At 45.3% G+C, this 17,500-nt stretch overlaps 1 protein-coding gene across 8 annotated transcripts in view; it reads left to right on the top strand.

Annotated features, from left to right (window-relative positions):
* Window positions 1–17,500, top strand: part of ASTN2 (astrotactin 2) — a 279,753-nt gene that overhangs the window by 259,090 nt on the left and 3,163 nt on the right. For all 8 annotated transcript variants that reach the window (XM_081967205.1, XM_081967204.1, XM_081967206.1 and 5 more), the window contains 3 exons: window positions 4,865–5,006; window positions 14,734–14,834; window positions 16,658–16,841. In XM_081967205.1, coding sequence (XP_081823331.1) covers window positions 4,865–5,006; window positions 14,734–14,834; window positions 16,658–16,841 — 427 coding nt within the window. The remainder of the gene's footprint in view (window positions 1–4,864; window positions 5,007–14,733; window positions 14,835–16,657; window positions 16,842–17,500) is intronic.

Genomic DNA, 17,500 nt, shown 5'->3' with positions numbered 1-17,500 from the left:
TAAGGGGTTTTGGGGAACGAAAGATTTAAGAGACCGGACTTCAGATTGGAATTTCCCCCTCTCTCTCTCACCGAGATGATTCTTCTTGAGTTTTCTTTTTTTCAAACTTGGGTAAATCGCTACGGTGATGGGACCTCCAACAGGGGGGGAGAGGTCAAGATGGTTGATGGGCTTCACCTTCTTCACCTCCCCATCACTGGGACCGCCTCTCCCTCCCTCTCTCCCTTCACCCCCCCACCCACCCTTTGATCTCAACGTCTTGACAAGGTACAAACTTGGAAACGGTGCCGTGACACACACATGGGACCGATTTTTACTGACCTCCCAACCCCAGGTGTTTCCTGAAACAACGAAGGAGAAGGAACCAAAAGCCGGCTTTCAAAATGGAAACAGCTCCTCGCTCGCCTTCCTCTCCCACCACCATTGGCAAATTTGGTTTGGCTGGGAGCAGGGGTGGGATCCTGCCGGTTGGACAACCGCTTCGGGGATCGCCTATTTGGCGATCGCTGCGCGGACAGTGCACAGTGTTACCAGAACTTCACCTTCCTCGTTACTTCTTGGGGAGTAACCCAGCTGAGGCGCGGCCCTCCGTTCCGCTACGCGAATCAGCTGAGAGGATATAGCTAAGCAGGCCGACCTGATTGCCGGAGGTACCGGTTCGCTCGAACCGTTCCAAATCGGCTGAATCCCACCCCTGGCTGGGAGAGAAGAGAGGAGGGAGTCAGTCTTCAAAGCTTTGCTTTCCTCCAAGTTATTTGGCGGGGTGCCTGTTGACAATCCACTCATGTTTTCCTTTTCTTGAAAAGGGAGAGCAAAGGGAGACCCTCATTATCTGTCCTCCATTATGGCGCCATGGTGGGGCTGGAGTTTGACCACGGCTTGTCTGTGCCAGATGTAAGACCATATATTTGTTTATCCATGCAAGCCATTGCTCCTTGTTTCCATTTTGTTCAAACAGAAAAATAGAATAAAATAGAATAAGAAAGAATAGAATAGAATAAGAAAGAATAGAATAGAATAAGAAAGAATGGAATAGAATAAGAAAGAATAGAATAGAATAAGAAAAAATAGAATAGAATAAGAAAGAGTAGAGTAGAATAGAATAGAATAAGAAAGAATAGAATAAGAAAGGATAGAATATAATAGAATAAGAAAGAGTAGAGTAGAATATAATAGAATAAGAGAATATAATAGAATAAGAAAAAATAAAATAGAGTAGAATAAGAAAGAGTAGAGTAGAATATAATAGAATAAGAAAGAATAGAGTAGAATAAGAAATAATCGAATCGAATAAGAATAGAATAGAATAAGAAAGAATCGAATAGAATAAAATAGGGTAGAATAAGAAAGAATCGAATAGAATAAGAAAAAATAGAATAGAATAAGAAAGAGTAGAATAGAATAGAATAAGAAAGAATAGAGTAGAGTGGAATAGACTAGACTAAACTAGAATGCAGAATAGAATAGAATAGAATAGAATAGAATAGAATAGAATAGAATAGAATAGAATAGAATAGAATAGAATAATAGAGTTGGAAGGGCCCTTGGAGGTCTTCTAGTCCAACCCCCTGCTTAGGCAGGAAATCCTACACCACTTCAGACAAATAGTTATCCAACATCTTCTTAAAAACCTCCAGTGTTGGAGGATTCACAACTTCTGGAGGCAAGCTGTTCCACTGATTCATTGTTCTAACTGTCATGAAATTTCTCCTTAGTTCTAAGTTGCTTCTCTCCTTGATTAGTTTCCACCCATTGCTTCTTGTTCTGCCCTCAAGTGCTTTGGAGAATAGCTTGACTCCCTCTTCTCTGTGGCAGCCCCTGAGATATTGGAAGACTGCTATCATGTCTCCTCTAGCCCTTCTCTTCACTAGACTAGGTAAAGGTAAAGGTTCCCCTCACATATATGTGCTTGTCATTCCCGACTCTAGGGGGAGGTGCTCATCTCCGTTTCAAAGCCAAAGAGCCAGCGCTGTCCGAAGACGTCTCTGTGGTCATGTGGCCGGCATGACTAGACACCAAAGGCGCACGGAGCGCTGTTCCCTTCCCACCAAAGGTGGTTCCTATTTTTCTACTTGAGTTTTTTACCTGCTTTCGAACTGCTAAGTTGGCAGAAGCTGGGACAAGTCACGGGAGCTCACTCCGTTAGGCGGCTCTAGGGATTTGAACCGCCGAACTGCCAACCTTTCTGATCGACAAGCAGTGTCTTAGCTACTGAGCCAGCGTCCCTTCACCAGACTAGACATGCCCAGGTGGCCGTTCATTGTATGTTTTAGCCTCCAGTCCCCTAATCATCTTGGTTGCTCTTCTCTGCACTCTTTCTAGAGTCTCTGCATCTTTTTTTTTTACACCGTAAAAGAGATGGTTGCTTTTGGTTTGAGTGGGAGCTGATCTTTCTTCCAAGACAAAGCGAAACGAAATAAAACGGTATATTTCCTTACAGGGCGGGTGAGGAATAGGGACAGGGGATTCATTTCTCATCTTCCTTTGCTGTCCGTCTCGCCCCCCCACTCACCCTCACCCCACCTCACTGGCTTCATTTGTAACCCCCAGATGGTGGGGAGATCACCCTGAGACATCTACAGCGTTATAAATGAAAAACAAGTTTGAGAGAGAGAAAGGAATGATGGAAAGAAAGTCATTTTTATCTGGCTTGCAACGATGTATAGAATAGATATTCTCTTCCTTCTTTGTCTTCTTTCTAAGATTCTCATTTATTACAACTGTTTAGTTAGTTAGTTAGTTATTTCCTCCAGCATCCAAAGCTTCCATAAATGATCAGTTGCTTCTCTTTCCTACCGGAAAAGCCAACATTTTCTTAGGAACCCACAGATCCAGTTGGGTAGGCAACCCCCCCCCCCCCAAAAGCCAATACAATCCTCGGTTGTATAAACAGAGGCACCGAATCAAAATCACATGAAATATGAATACCGTTTTATGAATCCTTAGTAGGGCCACACCTGGAATATTACTGCATCCAGTTTCGGTCACCACGTTGCCAAAAAGATCTTGAGACTTAGGAAAAAGTGCAGAGGAGAGCAATTGTTGGATTAAAGGCTAAAACATACGAACGGTCAAACATAAACAACGTTGTGATGTTTATGGATTGAGAATGTGAAGTTGTGTGTAAATACATTGACAACCCAAGAGGGGAGAATGTTAGGGAGGTAACCCTAGGCTTGGCTTGGCAATGTATATAAGCTATGATTACTTTACTGTTACTTTAAATGCTTAAGAGATGTAATTGGTTTGTTACCTCAAGCAGCCATAAGAGGGAGCCAGAATGACTGTTAGCTCTCTGTTTTGTTAGACGCTGGTCAGTGTATTGTGAGGTATTGTGGTTTGCTACTGTTAGCTATATTTTGTGTGTTAGACTGACTATTTTGATAACTGAATTACTGAACCGTGTATGACTTGGACTGTTAACCGGACTCTGAATACCTCTATATTTCTACATAGCAAACTACTATATTTTTATACTATTCAGTGTCTCTGTAGGCTGGTTTGTGCGTGTTATTCCATATCACTCTCATTACGCTTCTCTGCATACTCACTCTCCTAACGGGGAGCCTAATTACTTAACAGAATGGTTGCAGGAATTGGGTATGGCCAGTTTAGAAAAAATAAGGACTTGGGGGCGGGGGGTGACATGATAGCAGTCTTCCAGTATTTGAGGGGTTGCCACAAAGAAGAGGGAGTCAAGCTATTCTCCAAAGCACCTGAGGGCAGGACAAGAAGAAATGGATGGAAATTAATCAAGGAGAGAAGCAACGTAGAACTAAGGAGGAATTTCCTGACAGTTAGAATCAGTGGAATGGCTTTGCTTTCAGAAGTTGTGGGCACTCCGACACTGGATGTTTTTAAGAAGAGATTTGTATGGAGTGGGATAGGGTCTCCTTCTTGAGCAGCAGGTTGGACTAGAAGACCTCCAAGGTCCCTTTCCAGTTCTATTCTGATTGTTACCGGGTTTGCCAGTTTGGCATTCAAATGTAAAGGTAAAGGTTTCCCTTGCACATATGTGCTAGTCGATCCTGAATCTAGGGGGCGGCGCTCATCTCCGTTTCAAAGCTGAAGAGCCAGCTCTATCCGAAGACGTCTCTGTGGTCATGTGGCCAGCATGACTCAATGCCGAAGGCGCATTGAATGCTGTTCCCTCCCCACCAAAGGTGGTTCCTGTTTTTCTACTTGCATTTTTTACGTGCTTTTGAACTGCTAGGTTGGCAGAAGCTGGGACGAGTCACGGGAGCTCACTCGGTTATGCTAGGGATTCGAACCGCCCAACCGCCGACCTTTCTGATCGACAAGCTCAGCATCTTAGCCACTGACCAACCGCGTCTCTGAGTTTAGCATTGGGTCCCTCTAATCAACGGGAAACAGATTTCTACATTCCGGCTACGTGAATGGCAAGAGGCCAAGGAATCAGTTCCCTGCCAGCCCACCAATTACAGAGCCAGCCAAATGATACGGGCCAGACTACAAGCTGTTGAAAACTAGATTGTGCACTTTGCTAGGCAGGAATGCAGTGCGGAGAAAAGCTGGTGGGATTTCCACAGGCACAGGTGTACCTGTAGTCCTCAGCCTACGACCATAATTGAGCTCAACGTTTCCGATGCTAAGCGAGTCATTTGTTACAATCCAGCAGAAAACAATACCCTAATCTATTTCTTTTAAACGGTTTTTTAAAATATATTTTCCTTAACATAAGTGCTTTAGGAACAACGTATTCTGTTTACGTAATAGTATGTAGTAATATATTGAACATAAGACGTGCCTAATAGTATCTTTCCGATTTCTAATTTCTACTTCTGTGATCCAACCATTGTAAGTCCCGTGTTTGAAAATATTCCGCATCTTCTTTATCTTACAGGAGAATCCTTGAGCTTCGCTGACGATTTACTGTCCGGCCTTGGAACTGCCTGCGTTGCTGCTGGGAGGACTCACGGGGACGGCCAAGATGCTAGCCTTTACTCCGTCATTTTCAAATGCTTGGAGCCGGATGGATTGTACAAGTAAGCAAAGGGATGACGGGGACGGAGGGAGGTGCGTCAAGGAAGACACCGTCATTCAGGCCAAAGGTGTCTAAAGGTTGAATCATAGCCACTGGACCAAACTTGGTTATTATTTTATTATTATTATTATAATTAGATTTCTAGATCGCCCCCTCTCCCGGTTAATCTGAAACCTTTCGTTGCTCGTCATCCTCATGAGCTGTGGAGGGGGCAGGGGTTAGAATGTGGTATTGCAAGTTTACTCTGCCGCCTGCCTGCAGTTCGATTGTCATCGGCTCAAGGTTGACTCAGCCTTCCGTCCTTCCGAGGTGGGTAAAATGAGGACCCAGATTGTTGGGGGCAAGAGGCTGACTGTGTAAACCGCTTAGAGAGGGTGTAAAGCACTGTGAAGTGGCATATAAGTCTAAGGGCTATTGCTATTGCTGACACTGTGAAGTGGCATATAAATCTAAGTGCTATTGATCCCTTCCCGCTCTTCCTTCATCCCTTCCTTCCTTCCTTCCTTCCTTCCTTCCTTCCTTCCTTCCTTCCTTGCCATGGTAGGGCAGTGGTTAGAATGCAGCACTGCAGGCTAACTCTGCCCACTGCCAGCAGTTGGATTGTGACTGGCTCAAGGTTGACTCAGCTTTCCGTCCTTCCGAGGTGGGTAAAATGAGGACCCCAGATTGTTGGGGGGCAAGAGGCTGACTCTATAAACCGCTTAGAGAAGGCTGTGAAGTGGTATTTAAGTCTAATTGCTATTGCTTCCTTCCATCCCTTCCTTCTCTCCCTCCCTTTTCTCCCTCCCTCCTTCCTTCCTTCCCATGGTGGGGCAGTGATTAGAATGCAGCACTGCAGGCTAACTCTGCCCACTGCCAGCAGTTGGATTGTGACCAGCTCAAGGTTGACTCAGCCTTCCGTCCTTCCGAGGTGGGTCAAATGAGGACCCAGATTGTTGGGGGGCAAGAGGCTGACTCTGTAAACCGCTTAGAGAGGGCTATGAAGTGGGATATAAGTCTAAGTGCTATTGCTATTGCTATCCAAGCCTCTTCATCATTCAGATCAAAATTAGTTAGGCAGAGAGTCCGCCACTTCCCCGGGTGTCTCTCTAGCAGCTTACTTGCTTCTCCAGTCCTTGAAGGAAAACATCTTTACTTGGAAGCTGTTGAAGCTGTTGACAATTCCGTGGGGAGGTTGTGTTTTGAAGTTGCCTGTCCGGCGGACACGTGCGTTCTGAGTTATGCATTCTCCCAATGCCTCTCCATGCCTTCTTTGGGTAACACAATCCAAAAGGCCAATTTGGGAGTTGAGTAACCTCTTTCATCCCCTCTTTGCACATTCCATAAATATTATTTAACATCCTGGCTGCTTACATTGTCCGCATTTTGGACTTAACCTCAAGCGATGAGTCCCTGCCATTGATCCAGTCCCTTCCCTTCCCTTCCCTTCTGCACATGTTTCCTTCCTTAGATCAAAGCCAAGCTTGTGGCTTCTGGGAAGAAACAAACAAATAGAGCATGATGGATTTCGTGGCCTTTTCAACATCTGATATTTTGAAGAAACAAACAAAAGCTTTCTTTCTTTCTTTCTTTCTTTCTTTCTTTCTTTCTTTCTTTCTTTCTTTCTTTCTTTCTTTCTTTCTTTCTTTCTTTCTTTCTTTCTTTCTTTCCCAAAAGGCTAGTTAGGAGATCCATGTTTGAGGTTTGAAAAGGAGGAGGAGGAGGTTTGAGGAGGAGAAGGAGAAGATGAAGGAAGAGGAGGAGGAGGAGGAGGAGGAGGAGGAGGAGGAGGAGGAAGGAGAAGATGGAGGAGGAGATGGAGGATGGAGGAGGAGGAAGAGGAGGAGGAGATGGAGGGTGAAGAGGAGGAAGAGAAGGAGAAGATGGAGGAGGAGGAGGAGGGAGGAGGAGGAAGAGAGGGAGAAGGAGGAGGAGGAGGAGGGAGGAGGAGGAAGAGAAGGAGGAGATGGAGGGTGAAGAGGAGGAAGAGAAGGAGAAGATGGAGGAGGAGGAAGAGAAGGAGAAGATGGCGGAGGAGGATGGAGGAGGAGGAAGAGAAGGAGAAGATGGAGGAGGAGGAGGAGGAGGAAGAGGAGGAGGAGAGGATGGAGGAGGAAAAGGAGGAGGAGAAGGAGAAGAAGATGGGGAGAGGAAGAGGAGGAGGAAGAGAGGAGGAAGTTGTGTCAGTGTTTCTGATGCTTGCTTGGAGCCCAGAAGGATCAAACAGATAATTTTGACATAATGTATGCCTTCCAGATGACTCAAGGTTGCACAATCTTCATCAAGCCAACCTTTTTCATTCAGGGGGAATGGCATGCCTAATAATAATATCTCTATCCTAGCTTCTTGGGGAAAATTCAGTGTGGCCTATTGAAGGCCAACAGTTAAAGAGCTGGCAGCTGTGAAGCAGCTGGCTTTGATGCCAAAAGCATAACTAGAACCTCTCCTGGTGATTGGCCCCAAGCCATCCAGCTGGCTTTCATGATTAAGACAGGATTAGAACTCACCGCCTCCTGGCGATTGGCCCAAAGTCATCCAGCCACCTTTCAGGCCTAAAATGGGACTAGAACTCACAATCACCTGGTGATTGGCCCAAAGTCACCCAACCAGCTTTCATACCTAAGACAGGACTAGAACTCACAGTCTCCTGGTGATTGGCCCAAATTCACTCAACCAGCTTTCATGCCTAAGACGGGACTAGAACTCACAGTCTCCTGGTGATTGGCCCAAAGTCACCCAACCAGCTTTCATGCCTAAGACGGGACTAGAACTCCCCGCCTCCCACTTTCCAGCCCAATGCCTTAACCCTTAGACCAAACTGGCTTTTCACCCTTTCTCCTGCGGAAGTGAATGTAAGTTTCTAACTGAGAAGTTTGCTCTTTCTCCTCTTTCTCCGTTTCCTTGGTGTTTTCGCCTAATCTCAGGAACGAAAAATTGTTTGCCGTTTCCCCCCACCCACCCACCAAAACAAACCAAAACAAATGAAGCTCTCGGCCATTATCTGTCTAGCCTCCAGCTGTAGCTAGGAGCTGTGTGTGCTGGATTCATCTCTTGTAAGGAAGATAAATCAAGTTAGATAGGAAGGTGGCTTGAAAGTATAAGCAGAGAAGACAAATTAGCCAGTGTTTAGAAGTTCTGTAGAGGAGAGATAACATGGATTCTTCATGGCTTTCTGCTTCTTTTTTTCTATCTCTCTCTCTGTCTCCCGCTTCACTGGAAATAATAGTCGGGGAAAGTTTGGTAGGGGGGAATAAAACATGGGTATTTATCTGCCTATTCCCCCCTCCCCGTAAGGCTTCATTGATTGATAACCCCAAATTGGAATAGCATTCATCCTTCCCTTATCTCGTTCTGGCTCTTCCCAACCTCCCCCATGTATAGTAAGCTAATGCAATTAAATAAATCTTTCCTAATCCTATATCTCTTGAGGGGAGGGAGGAAGGAGTGAAGAAGGAGCTCTCTAAGTCAAGGAGCTAAGAAGACAAAGAAAACGGACAGTGGATTTACTCCAACTTTATTGTCATTGAACGTATGTACACAGTATACACATACAACAAAATCCACATAACACCCAGAGACCCAACACACATAACAATCGCCAAACACCCCACCCACCCCCAAAGAATTCCCCACCCTAAACCACTCAATCAGTGGCCCATCATTTCATTGTTGAGTGCAATTATAGATCTGGGATAAAAGCCATTCAGAAGACGTGTGGTCCTAGATTTACAATACAATACAATAGAATAGTAGAGTTGGAAGGGACCTTGGAGGTCTTCTAGTCCAACCCCCTGCCTAGGCAGGGTCGGTGATATTCTGGGCTGTTTTAATGATTCTCCGGGGAGCTTTTTTGTGCGCTGCAGAGCTGCTCCCGTACCATGCTAGAATGCCGTATGTCAGGACACTCTCAATGGTGCTGAGATAGTAGGACAGAAGTAGATGCTGAGATAGATTTATCTTCCTGAGCCTTCTCAGGAAGTACAGCCTCTTCTGTGCCTTCTTTTGCTTTCTTTCTAACTTGAACAAGCGTTTTCATCCTCCTCCTCAAGCCCCCGTTTTGGTCTGGTTTAAGTTAAGGCATGGGGCTAGAAAATGGGAGATGGTGAGGTTCTAGTCCTGTGTTAGGATTGAAAGCCAATTGGGTGACTTTTTCTTTTCCATTGCTAAGGCATCTATCCTTCAGTCACATACAAGCTGCACTCTACCCTAACCCACGATGGGTACATTTTCTGATTAAAAAAAAGAAAGAAATTGCTTTTAATTCCCCCCTCTCTCTCTTCCCAGGAGAAGAAATACCTTACTTTTCATTTCTTTTTAAATTGTTTTATTTTTATTCATAAACATTTGGAATCCAGTGTATTGTCAGGGTGTATCATTTACAACAGAAAAGCAAAAATCAAAAAGAAATATTTCTCAGCATGAGGCTCTTCTCCAGGGAGTCCTTCCTTCTCCTTAGGTGGCCAAAGGATTTGAGTTTCCTCTTCAGGATCTGGCCTTCTAAAGAGCAGTCAGGGTTGATCTCCTCTAGGACTGACCGGTTGGATCCCCTTGTGATCCAAGGGACTCACAGGAGTCTTCTCCAGCACCAGAGTTCAAAGGCCTCCGTTCTTTGGCGCCCAGCCTTCCTTATGGTCCAAGTTTCACAGAGGGACTGCAAGACTTGATTTCACATTTTCAGAGAGTGCATTTGTTGGATCTGTTTTAAGAGATTTGTTTCCTTGGGCATATGGCCATTGGCATGTCAGGGCTGAGAAGAAGGAGGAGGAGGAAGATGAAGAAGAAGAAGAAGAAGAAGAAGAAGAAGAAGAAGAAGAAGAAGAAGAAGAAGAAGAAGAAGAGGAGGAGGAGGAGGAGGAGGAGGAGGAGGAGGAGGAGGAGGAGGAGGAGGAGGAGGAGGAGGAGATTATTTGAAAAGAAACCCTAGCAAATCAGCTCTATCCTTCTTCTCAAACCTGGAGAAGAGGAGGAGGAGGAAGATGATGATGATGGTGAAGAAGAAGAAGAAGAAGAGATTATTATGAAAGAAATCCTAGCAAATTAGCTCTATCCTTCTTCAAGCTGGAGGAGAGGAGGAGGAGGAGGAAGATGATGATGATGGTGATGAAGGAGGAGGAGGAGGAGGAGGAGGAGGAGGAGGAGGAGAAGAAGAGGAGGAGGAGGAGGAGGAGGAGGAGGAGGAGGAGGAGGAGGAGGAGGAGGAGGAGGAGGAGATTATTATGAAAGAAATCCTAGCAAATCAGCTCTATCCTTCTTCTCCAACCTGGAGGAGAGGAGGAGGAGGAAGAGGAGAAGGTTTGATTCAATGCACCAAATTACAGTCTTGCTTGCAGATGGTTGCAATACGTATCTCTTGTCTTCCCTTCTCCTCCTTCTTCTCCTCCTGGCAAACAAATGCTCGACGCGGGCCAAAAGTACAGGAAGTCCCTTTTGAAAGTTATCTCCAAGAAGACGGGGATTCCAGTCGGGGTTTCCTTTCTCCACGTTCTTTTTCTCCCCCCCCCCCACCCGTTTTGTACTTCCTTGCCTTGTCCAACTTTGCAAAAGATAAGTTCCCTGGGAAGCCAGAGGTGGCCTGCAGTAACTTGGCCTTCTTCTGGCAGCGTCAAAGGTCTCACGTTCCTTTTCCCCACCGAACCATGGAACTCGTTCCTTTGGTTTTGCAATCTTTTGCATGTTGTGGTGCTCCCACAAAGGGATGTTTTCTCGGTCAGAGGCAGCACATATATTTTTTTTCCACTGGAATCACATTTCCCTGCGGGATTCTCTCCTTTTTTTTCCTTCTGAGTCTGGTCTGATTTCTAAGACTGCAAACTTTTTAAAAAAGCATTTCAAATCTATATGTATAAAATTAAGGTTCTAATTTAGGCAAGAAAAACGAAATGCACAGGTATAGGTGGTACTTGGCTCATTAGTGGTGACTGTGAGAGGGATCTTGGAGTCCTAATGGACAACCATTTAAATAGGAGCCAGCCGTGTGCAGCAGCTGCCCCCAAAGCCAACACAGTTCTAGGCTGCATCAACAGAGGGATAGAATCAAGATCACATGAAGGGTTGATACCACTTTATAAGGCCTTGGTAAGGCCACACTTGGAATAATGCATCCAGTTTTGGTCGCCACGATGTAGAAAAGATGCTGAGACTCTAGAAAGAGTGCAGAGAAGAGCAACAAAGAGGATTAGGGGACTGGAAGCTAAAACATACGAAGAACGGTTGCAGGAACTGGGTATGTCTAGTTTAATGAAAAGAAGGACTAAGGGAGACATGATAGCAGTCTTCCAATATCTCAGGGGCTGGATCAGCTCCAGCAGCACACTTTTAAAAAGCATGCTGAGAGATCTACTTGTCCTGGGTTTTGAACCCTTCTCTGTGGCTCTGTGGCTAAGACGCTGAGCTTGTCGATCAGAAAGGTCGGCTGTTCAGCGGTTCGAATCCCTAGCGCCACGTAACGGAGTGAGCTCCCGGGATTTGTCCCAGCTTCTGCCAACCTAGCAGTTCGAAAGCACGTAAAAAAGTGCAAGACGTCTTCGGACAGCGCTAGCTCTTTGGCTTTGAAACGGAGATGAGCACCGCCCCCTAGAGTCAGTAACAACTAGCACATGGATGGATCTCTCTCTCTCTCTCTGTCTCTGTCTCTGTCTCTCTCTCTCTTCCCTTCACAAAAGTATCTTTGTGGTAGTTTCCATAAAGATTGTCTTTGATCTCTTGGGAGTGGGTAAACATTGGCTTTTTGTTTAGTTTTTTGGTCAAATAGTTGAAATTGTGGATGTACCAATCCATGGAGCCTAAAAACCGATTCGGAGACGCTTAACATTCTTCTTTCACTGTCTCGCTTGGCACCGCACGCTCGGTTTGTTTGATTTACTGTTTCCTAATTCTGCCAAGCTGCCATCCATAGGGAGGAAATGCATTCTTGTGGCTTTGGTGCATAATATTTGTATAAATATCTATTTTGTATCACAGTGGCTAGAAAGGAGGCATTTCTTCCCCTACAGGGTAGCCAAAGAGTATACAGTTCAATGTCCCTTGTTGTTAGAAAGCTGAACTGAAATTAGAAGATGAACCACGGGATATTTCACAGAGATTGCACAATTTTCTCTCTTGTGCACATACAAACACACACAGAGAGAGACAGAAACAGAGATGGGGGGAGAGGGAGGGAGGGAGAAAAGAGGGAAAAGAGAGAGGGAGAAAAGAGAGAAGGAGAGACAGAGAACCCAAGAGAGAGGGAAAGAGGGAGAGAGAAAAGAGAGATGGACAGAGGGGGAGAAAGAGACAGTGAAACTGAGAGTCCGGGAGAGAGGAGAGAGAAAAGAGAGAGAGAGGAGAGAGAGAAAGGGGAGGGAGGGAGAGAGAGAGAAGAGAGAGAAGAGAGGAGAGGGAGAGGGAAGGAGAGAGAGAGACAGAAATTGAGAGACAGAGAATAGAGAAAAGGGAGAGGGAGGGAAAGAGGGAGAGGGAGAGAGAAAAGAGATGAACGGAGGGGGAGAGAGAGACAGTGAAACTGAGAGTCCGAGAGAGAGAGAGAGAGAGAGGAGAGAGAAAAGGGAGAGAGAAAAGGGGGAGGGAGGGAGAGAGAAAGAGAGAGAGAGAGAGAGAGAAGAGAGAAAAGGGAGAGAGAGAGAAGAGAGGAGAGGGAAGGAGAGAGAGACAGAAATTGAGAGACAGAGAGAGAGACAGAGAAGAGAGAAAAGGGAGAGGGAGGGAAAGAGAGACAGAGAGAGAGAAGAAAAGAGGGAGAGGAGAGGGAGAAAGGGAGGAGGAGGAGAAGAGAGAGAAAAGAAGGAGAAGGAGAGGAGAGGGAGAGAGAATGTTAGAGTAGAGCATAAATAAAATGTTCTCTGGGTTACATATCCGGGTTAACAGGTGGAAATGTTGCATCTGGGCAGCTGTTCTCTCTTATTTTCTACTTCTTTTGGAAAACAGAATCTGTGCAGGCAATCTTTGATAAACAAGTCCCGTCTTTTTTCTCCTTTGCTTCTCTAGCCCATCTGTCGGCTTAGCAGTGGTTTCCTTGTTTTGTTTTGGGGAGAGAAAGGAAAGGAAAAGCAGATTTCGCTACCCACATCAATGGCTAAAGGAAAAAGAGAAAAAGAGAAGGGCAGAAGCTGACTTCTGCTCCCAACATCTCTTCCATAACTTCCTCCCGGAGGAAGCATTTTGCACATCCTTCAAAGTCTCTGGAAGTCCCTTCTCTTGCAGAGGGAAACAGAAGTTGCAATCTTGGGTCTTTCTTCTCCCTTTGCGAAGGGCGGACCTCTCATTCGGGATTCCTGGAAGCCTAGGTGAAAGCGGGATGGGGTGATTCTAGGCAAGGCTGCAGATTTCAGGAGGACCGTGGCATCCTTTGGCTCCAAAAGTTTGGAGAAAGGAACTGGCCTCCAGGCCTTCTCCCTGTTTTGCCCATCCAAATAGTTTGTCTTTTCTGACTTCATTATTGCCCTTCTGCTTAGAAAACCCACCATGATTTAGGAGTTGGGTTTCCCTCCTCCTCCTCCTCCTCCTCCTCCTCCTCCTCCTCCTCCTCCTCCTCCTCCTCCTCCTCCTCCTCCTCCCCTCCTCCTCCTCCTCCTCCTCCTTCTTTTCCTCCTCCTTCTCCCTCTTCTTCTTTTCCTCTTTCTTTTTCTCCTTCTCATCTATCTCTTCTCCCTCTCCTACTCTCTCTCCTTTTTCTCCTTCTGCTTCTCATCTATCCCCTCCTCCCCCTCCTCCTCCTTTCTCTCTCTCATCTATCTCCTCTCCCTCCTCCTTCATTTCCTCCTCCTTCTCATCTATCTCTCCTCCTTCTCCTACTCCCTCTCCCTTTTCTCCTTCTGCTTCTCATCTATCCCCTCCTCCCCCTCCTCCTTTCTCTCTCTCATCTATCTCCTCTCCCTCCTCCTTCATTTCCTCCTCCTTCTCATCTATCTCTCCTCCTTCTCCTACTCCCTCTCCCTTTTCTCCTTCTGCTTCTCATCTATCTCTCCTCCTTCTCCCTCTCCTACTCCCTCTTCTTTTTTCTCTTTCTACTTCTGCTTCTCATCTATCCCCTCCTCTCTCTCCTCCTTTTTCTCTCTCTCTCTCATCTATCTCCTCTCCCTCCTTCTTCTTTTCCTCCTTCTCATCTATCTCTCCTCCTTCTCCCTCTCCTACTCCCTCTCCTTTTTTCTCTTTCTACTTCTGCTTCTCATCTATCACATCCTTTCTCTTTCTCCTTCTCACCTATCTCCTCCCCCTCCTCCTTCTTTTTCTCCTTCTTCTCCCTCTCCTTTTTCTCTTTCTACTTCTCATCTATCTCCTCCTCCCCCCTCTCCTTCTCTTTCTCCTCCTCCCTCCTCACATTTCTCTCCATTGCTCTACATCAGATGGAAGAAGAAGGGGGTTGGTGGATGGACGGACAGATAGATATTATCCCCAGAAAAACATGTTGAAGGAAAGCCTAAAAATGGATTTCTGCCCTCAATTCTCTCCAGCCAGACCTTGTATTTTTTTAACCCCATATTTTTTTCCTAAGCATGCTTGGTCTCTCTCTCCCGCCTTCTTATTTTTATGCATTAGATTTGTTCCCCACCACCACCCCTTTTCTTTCGGAGCAGTGGTCAAGGACTTTAAGGAAGGAGCAACATGAAACTCAAATCATAACCTCCCATGTTTATATATCTTGTCTGAATGAAGCCTCTTTCTTTGCATGCGCCTGAGAGAGCCCTCAAGAAGGGACATGTCACTCAAACACTATTCCTCCCATTTCCCCTAATGCATGTCTTCCTTTTCAGATTTACCCTCTATGCGGTAGACACCCGTGGGAGGCACTCCGAACTAAGCACCATCACGCTGAGAACGGCTTGCCCATTGGTGGACGACACCAAAGCAGAAGGTAAAAAAGTTTAGTTCTCGTGACGAAAGGCTCCCAACGGTTAATCTTTTTTTAAAAGCAGATTTTTAAATGTTTCCCCCCCCCCTCTATAACAGTGTTTCTCAATCTTGGCAACTTGAAGATGTCCGGACTTCAACTCCCAGAATTCCCCAGCCAGCTGGCTGGGGAGTTCTGGGAGTTGAAGTCCGGACATCTTCAAATTGCCAAGTTTGAGAAACACTGCTCTATAACATCTTACAATCATCACATTAACACTGTTATGTCATCATACCCGTAACTATCAATCTTATATCGCTTCTATGTTTATATACACTCATCTACCGTTCTATACATTTCTCTATGGTTTCTCGGCTGAATTAACTTTGTTCCTGTTATGCAACCATTTGCACCAATTATCCCAAATATTCGTAGTATTCAGACTCTTCTTTGCCCTTTAATCTTAATGTTAACTTGTCCATTTCTGCACAATCTAAAATTTTCTGAATCACTAATCAACAGCTTGCCTCCAGAAGTTGTGGAATGCCCCAACACTGGAGGTCTTTAAGAAGAGGTTGGATAGCCATTTGTCTGAAACGGTATAGGGTTTCCTGCCTAGGCAGGGGGTTGGACTAGAAGACCTCCAAGGTCCCTTCCAGCTCTGCTATTGTATTGTATTGAATTGAATGTCATTAAAGGAGGCACCAATCTGGAAGCCAAAATGGGGGCCGGGGACAAAATGATAATAGAACTAAAGGAAAGAGAAGCATCGGATTTCTATAAAATACGGAATATAGTTTATAAGTGGCTAGAAAACAGAAGCCAAAACAGAAAACAGAGAATGTAAATATCATGGCGATATAAATAATTAATATTATTATAAGTGTTAGTACTACTGTTATTTATATTATAGGACAAGGTAAGAGCAATAGGAAGGCAATACAGAATGGAGAACTATAAAGGCCAAACATGAAAGCCAATACGGAAGGCTGTATAATTACTTTATATTGCTCTGTATGTTTTGCTTTTGGTTTTTCCTTGCGCTGTGTTTTTCTTTCTGTTTTTAAAAACTATATTTTGAAAAATGGGGACCGGGGGGTGGGGTGGCAGGGTGTCTGCGTGAGGGTGCAAGGCACGTGGATAGGGAATGTGCCCACCAGGGCGGGGCGTAGGCACAGGTGGCACTCCCATCGCATTTTGGAGATTGGGGCACTCGGCACCAAAAAGGTGAACCGTCACTGGTATAGGGGCCAGGCTAGAAGACCTCTGGAGTCCCTTCCCACTCTATTCTGATTCTTTCTCATCCATTGCTTCTCCTTCTGCCCTCTTTGGAGAATGGGAGAGCCATAGAAGGTGTTAGGGAGGCAACCCTAGGCTTGGCTTGGCAATGTATATAAGCTATGATTACTTTACTGTTATTTTAAACGTTAGAGAGATGTAATTAGTTTGTTACCTCAAGCAACTATAAGAGGAAGCCAGAATGGCTGTTCTCTCTCTGTTTTGTTAGAAGGTGATCAGGTGTATTTTGAGGTATTGTGGTTTGCTACTGTTTAGCTATACTTTGTGTGTTAAACTGAGAATATTGATAACTGAATTACTGAACCGTGTATGATTTGGACTGTTAACCGGACTCTGAGTACCTCTATATTTCTACATAGTAAACTACTATATTTTTATACTATTCAGTGTCTCTGTATGCTGGTTTGTGTGTGTTATTCCATATCACTCTCATTACGCTTCTCTGCATACTCGCTCTTCTAACGGGGAGCTCAATTACTTAACAGAAGGAAAATTGGACCGGGGTGCGAGGTTCTCCTCCATCAGCTTTTTTTTCTCTTGCTTTCCAGAGGTAGCCGATAAGATCTACAACTTGTACAACGGCTACACCAGCGGGAAGGAGCAGCAAACGGCCTACAACACCCTGATGGAAGTCTCTGCCTCCATGCTCTCCCGAGTCCAGCATCACTACAACTCCCACTATGAGAAATTTGGGGACTTTGTCTGGCGTAGCGAGGATGAGCTCGGGCCCAGGTAATTCTTTTCGCTGCGTCTGGATTCCTGCTCTCTTCCGTGCCGTGATTAGGAGTAGCTAACACGCCGCTGGGGTAAGTGAGCTTCTGACCCTTCTACCCCCTCACAATGGATCGGAAATTCAAATTTGCTTGGGAGATTTCAGAAAATCCCTTCCTTCTGGAGTTGGGTTGTCTTCTTGCAGATGTTTCATTATCTAACTAAGGGACATCGTCAACATTTTTTTGGGTGTGTATGTGTGTGTTTTGGGGATTGTTATGGGTGTTGCGACTGGTCTCCGGGTGTTACGTGAATTTCGTTGTATGTGTAAATGTACAATGACAAATAAAGTATATATATGTATGTATGTATGTTACCTAGTTGGGTAATGAAACGTCTTCAAGAAACTCACAAAGCTCAGAGTGCCAATCACCCCTCAGTCATCCTCCTTTTCCTCCTTTTCTTCTACTTCCTCCTCCTGCTCCTCCTCTCCATTAAACTCATTCCCTTTTAGCACTGATGATGTTACCTAGTTGGGTCATGAAATGTCTGCAAGAAACTCACAAAGCTCAGAGCCCCCAGCATCCCACAGTCATCCCCCTTTCCCTCCTTTTCTTCTTCTTCCTCCTCCTGCTCCTCCTCTTCTCATCCACTCCACTAAACCCATTCTTTTTTAGCAC

The sequence above is a fragment of the Natrix helvetica genome, assembly GCF_964273705.1.
Source record: "Natrix helvetica genome assembly, chromosome: 15".
In the NCBI taxonomy this organism is placed as follows: Eukaryota; Metazoa; Chordata; class Lepidosauria; order Squamata; family Natricidae; genus Natrix; species Natrix helvetica.
This window is presented reverse-complemented; position numbering and strand designations above follow the sequence as displayed.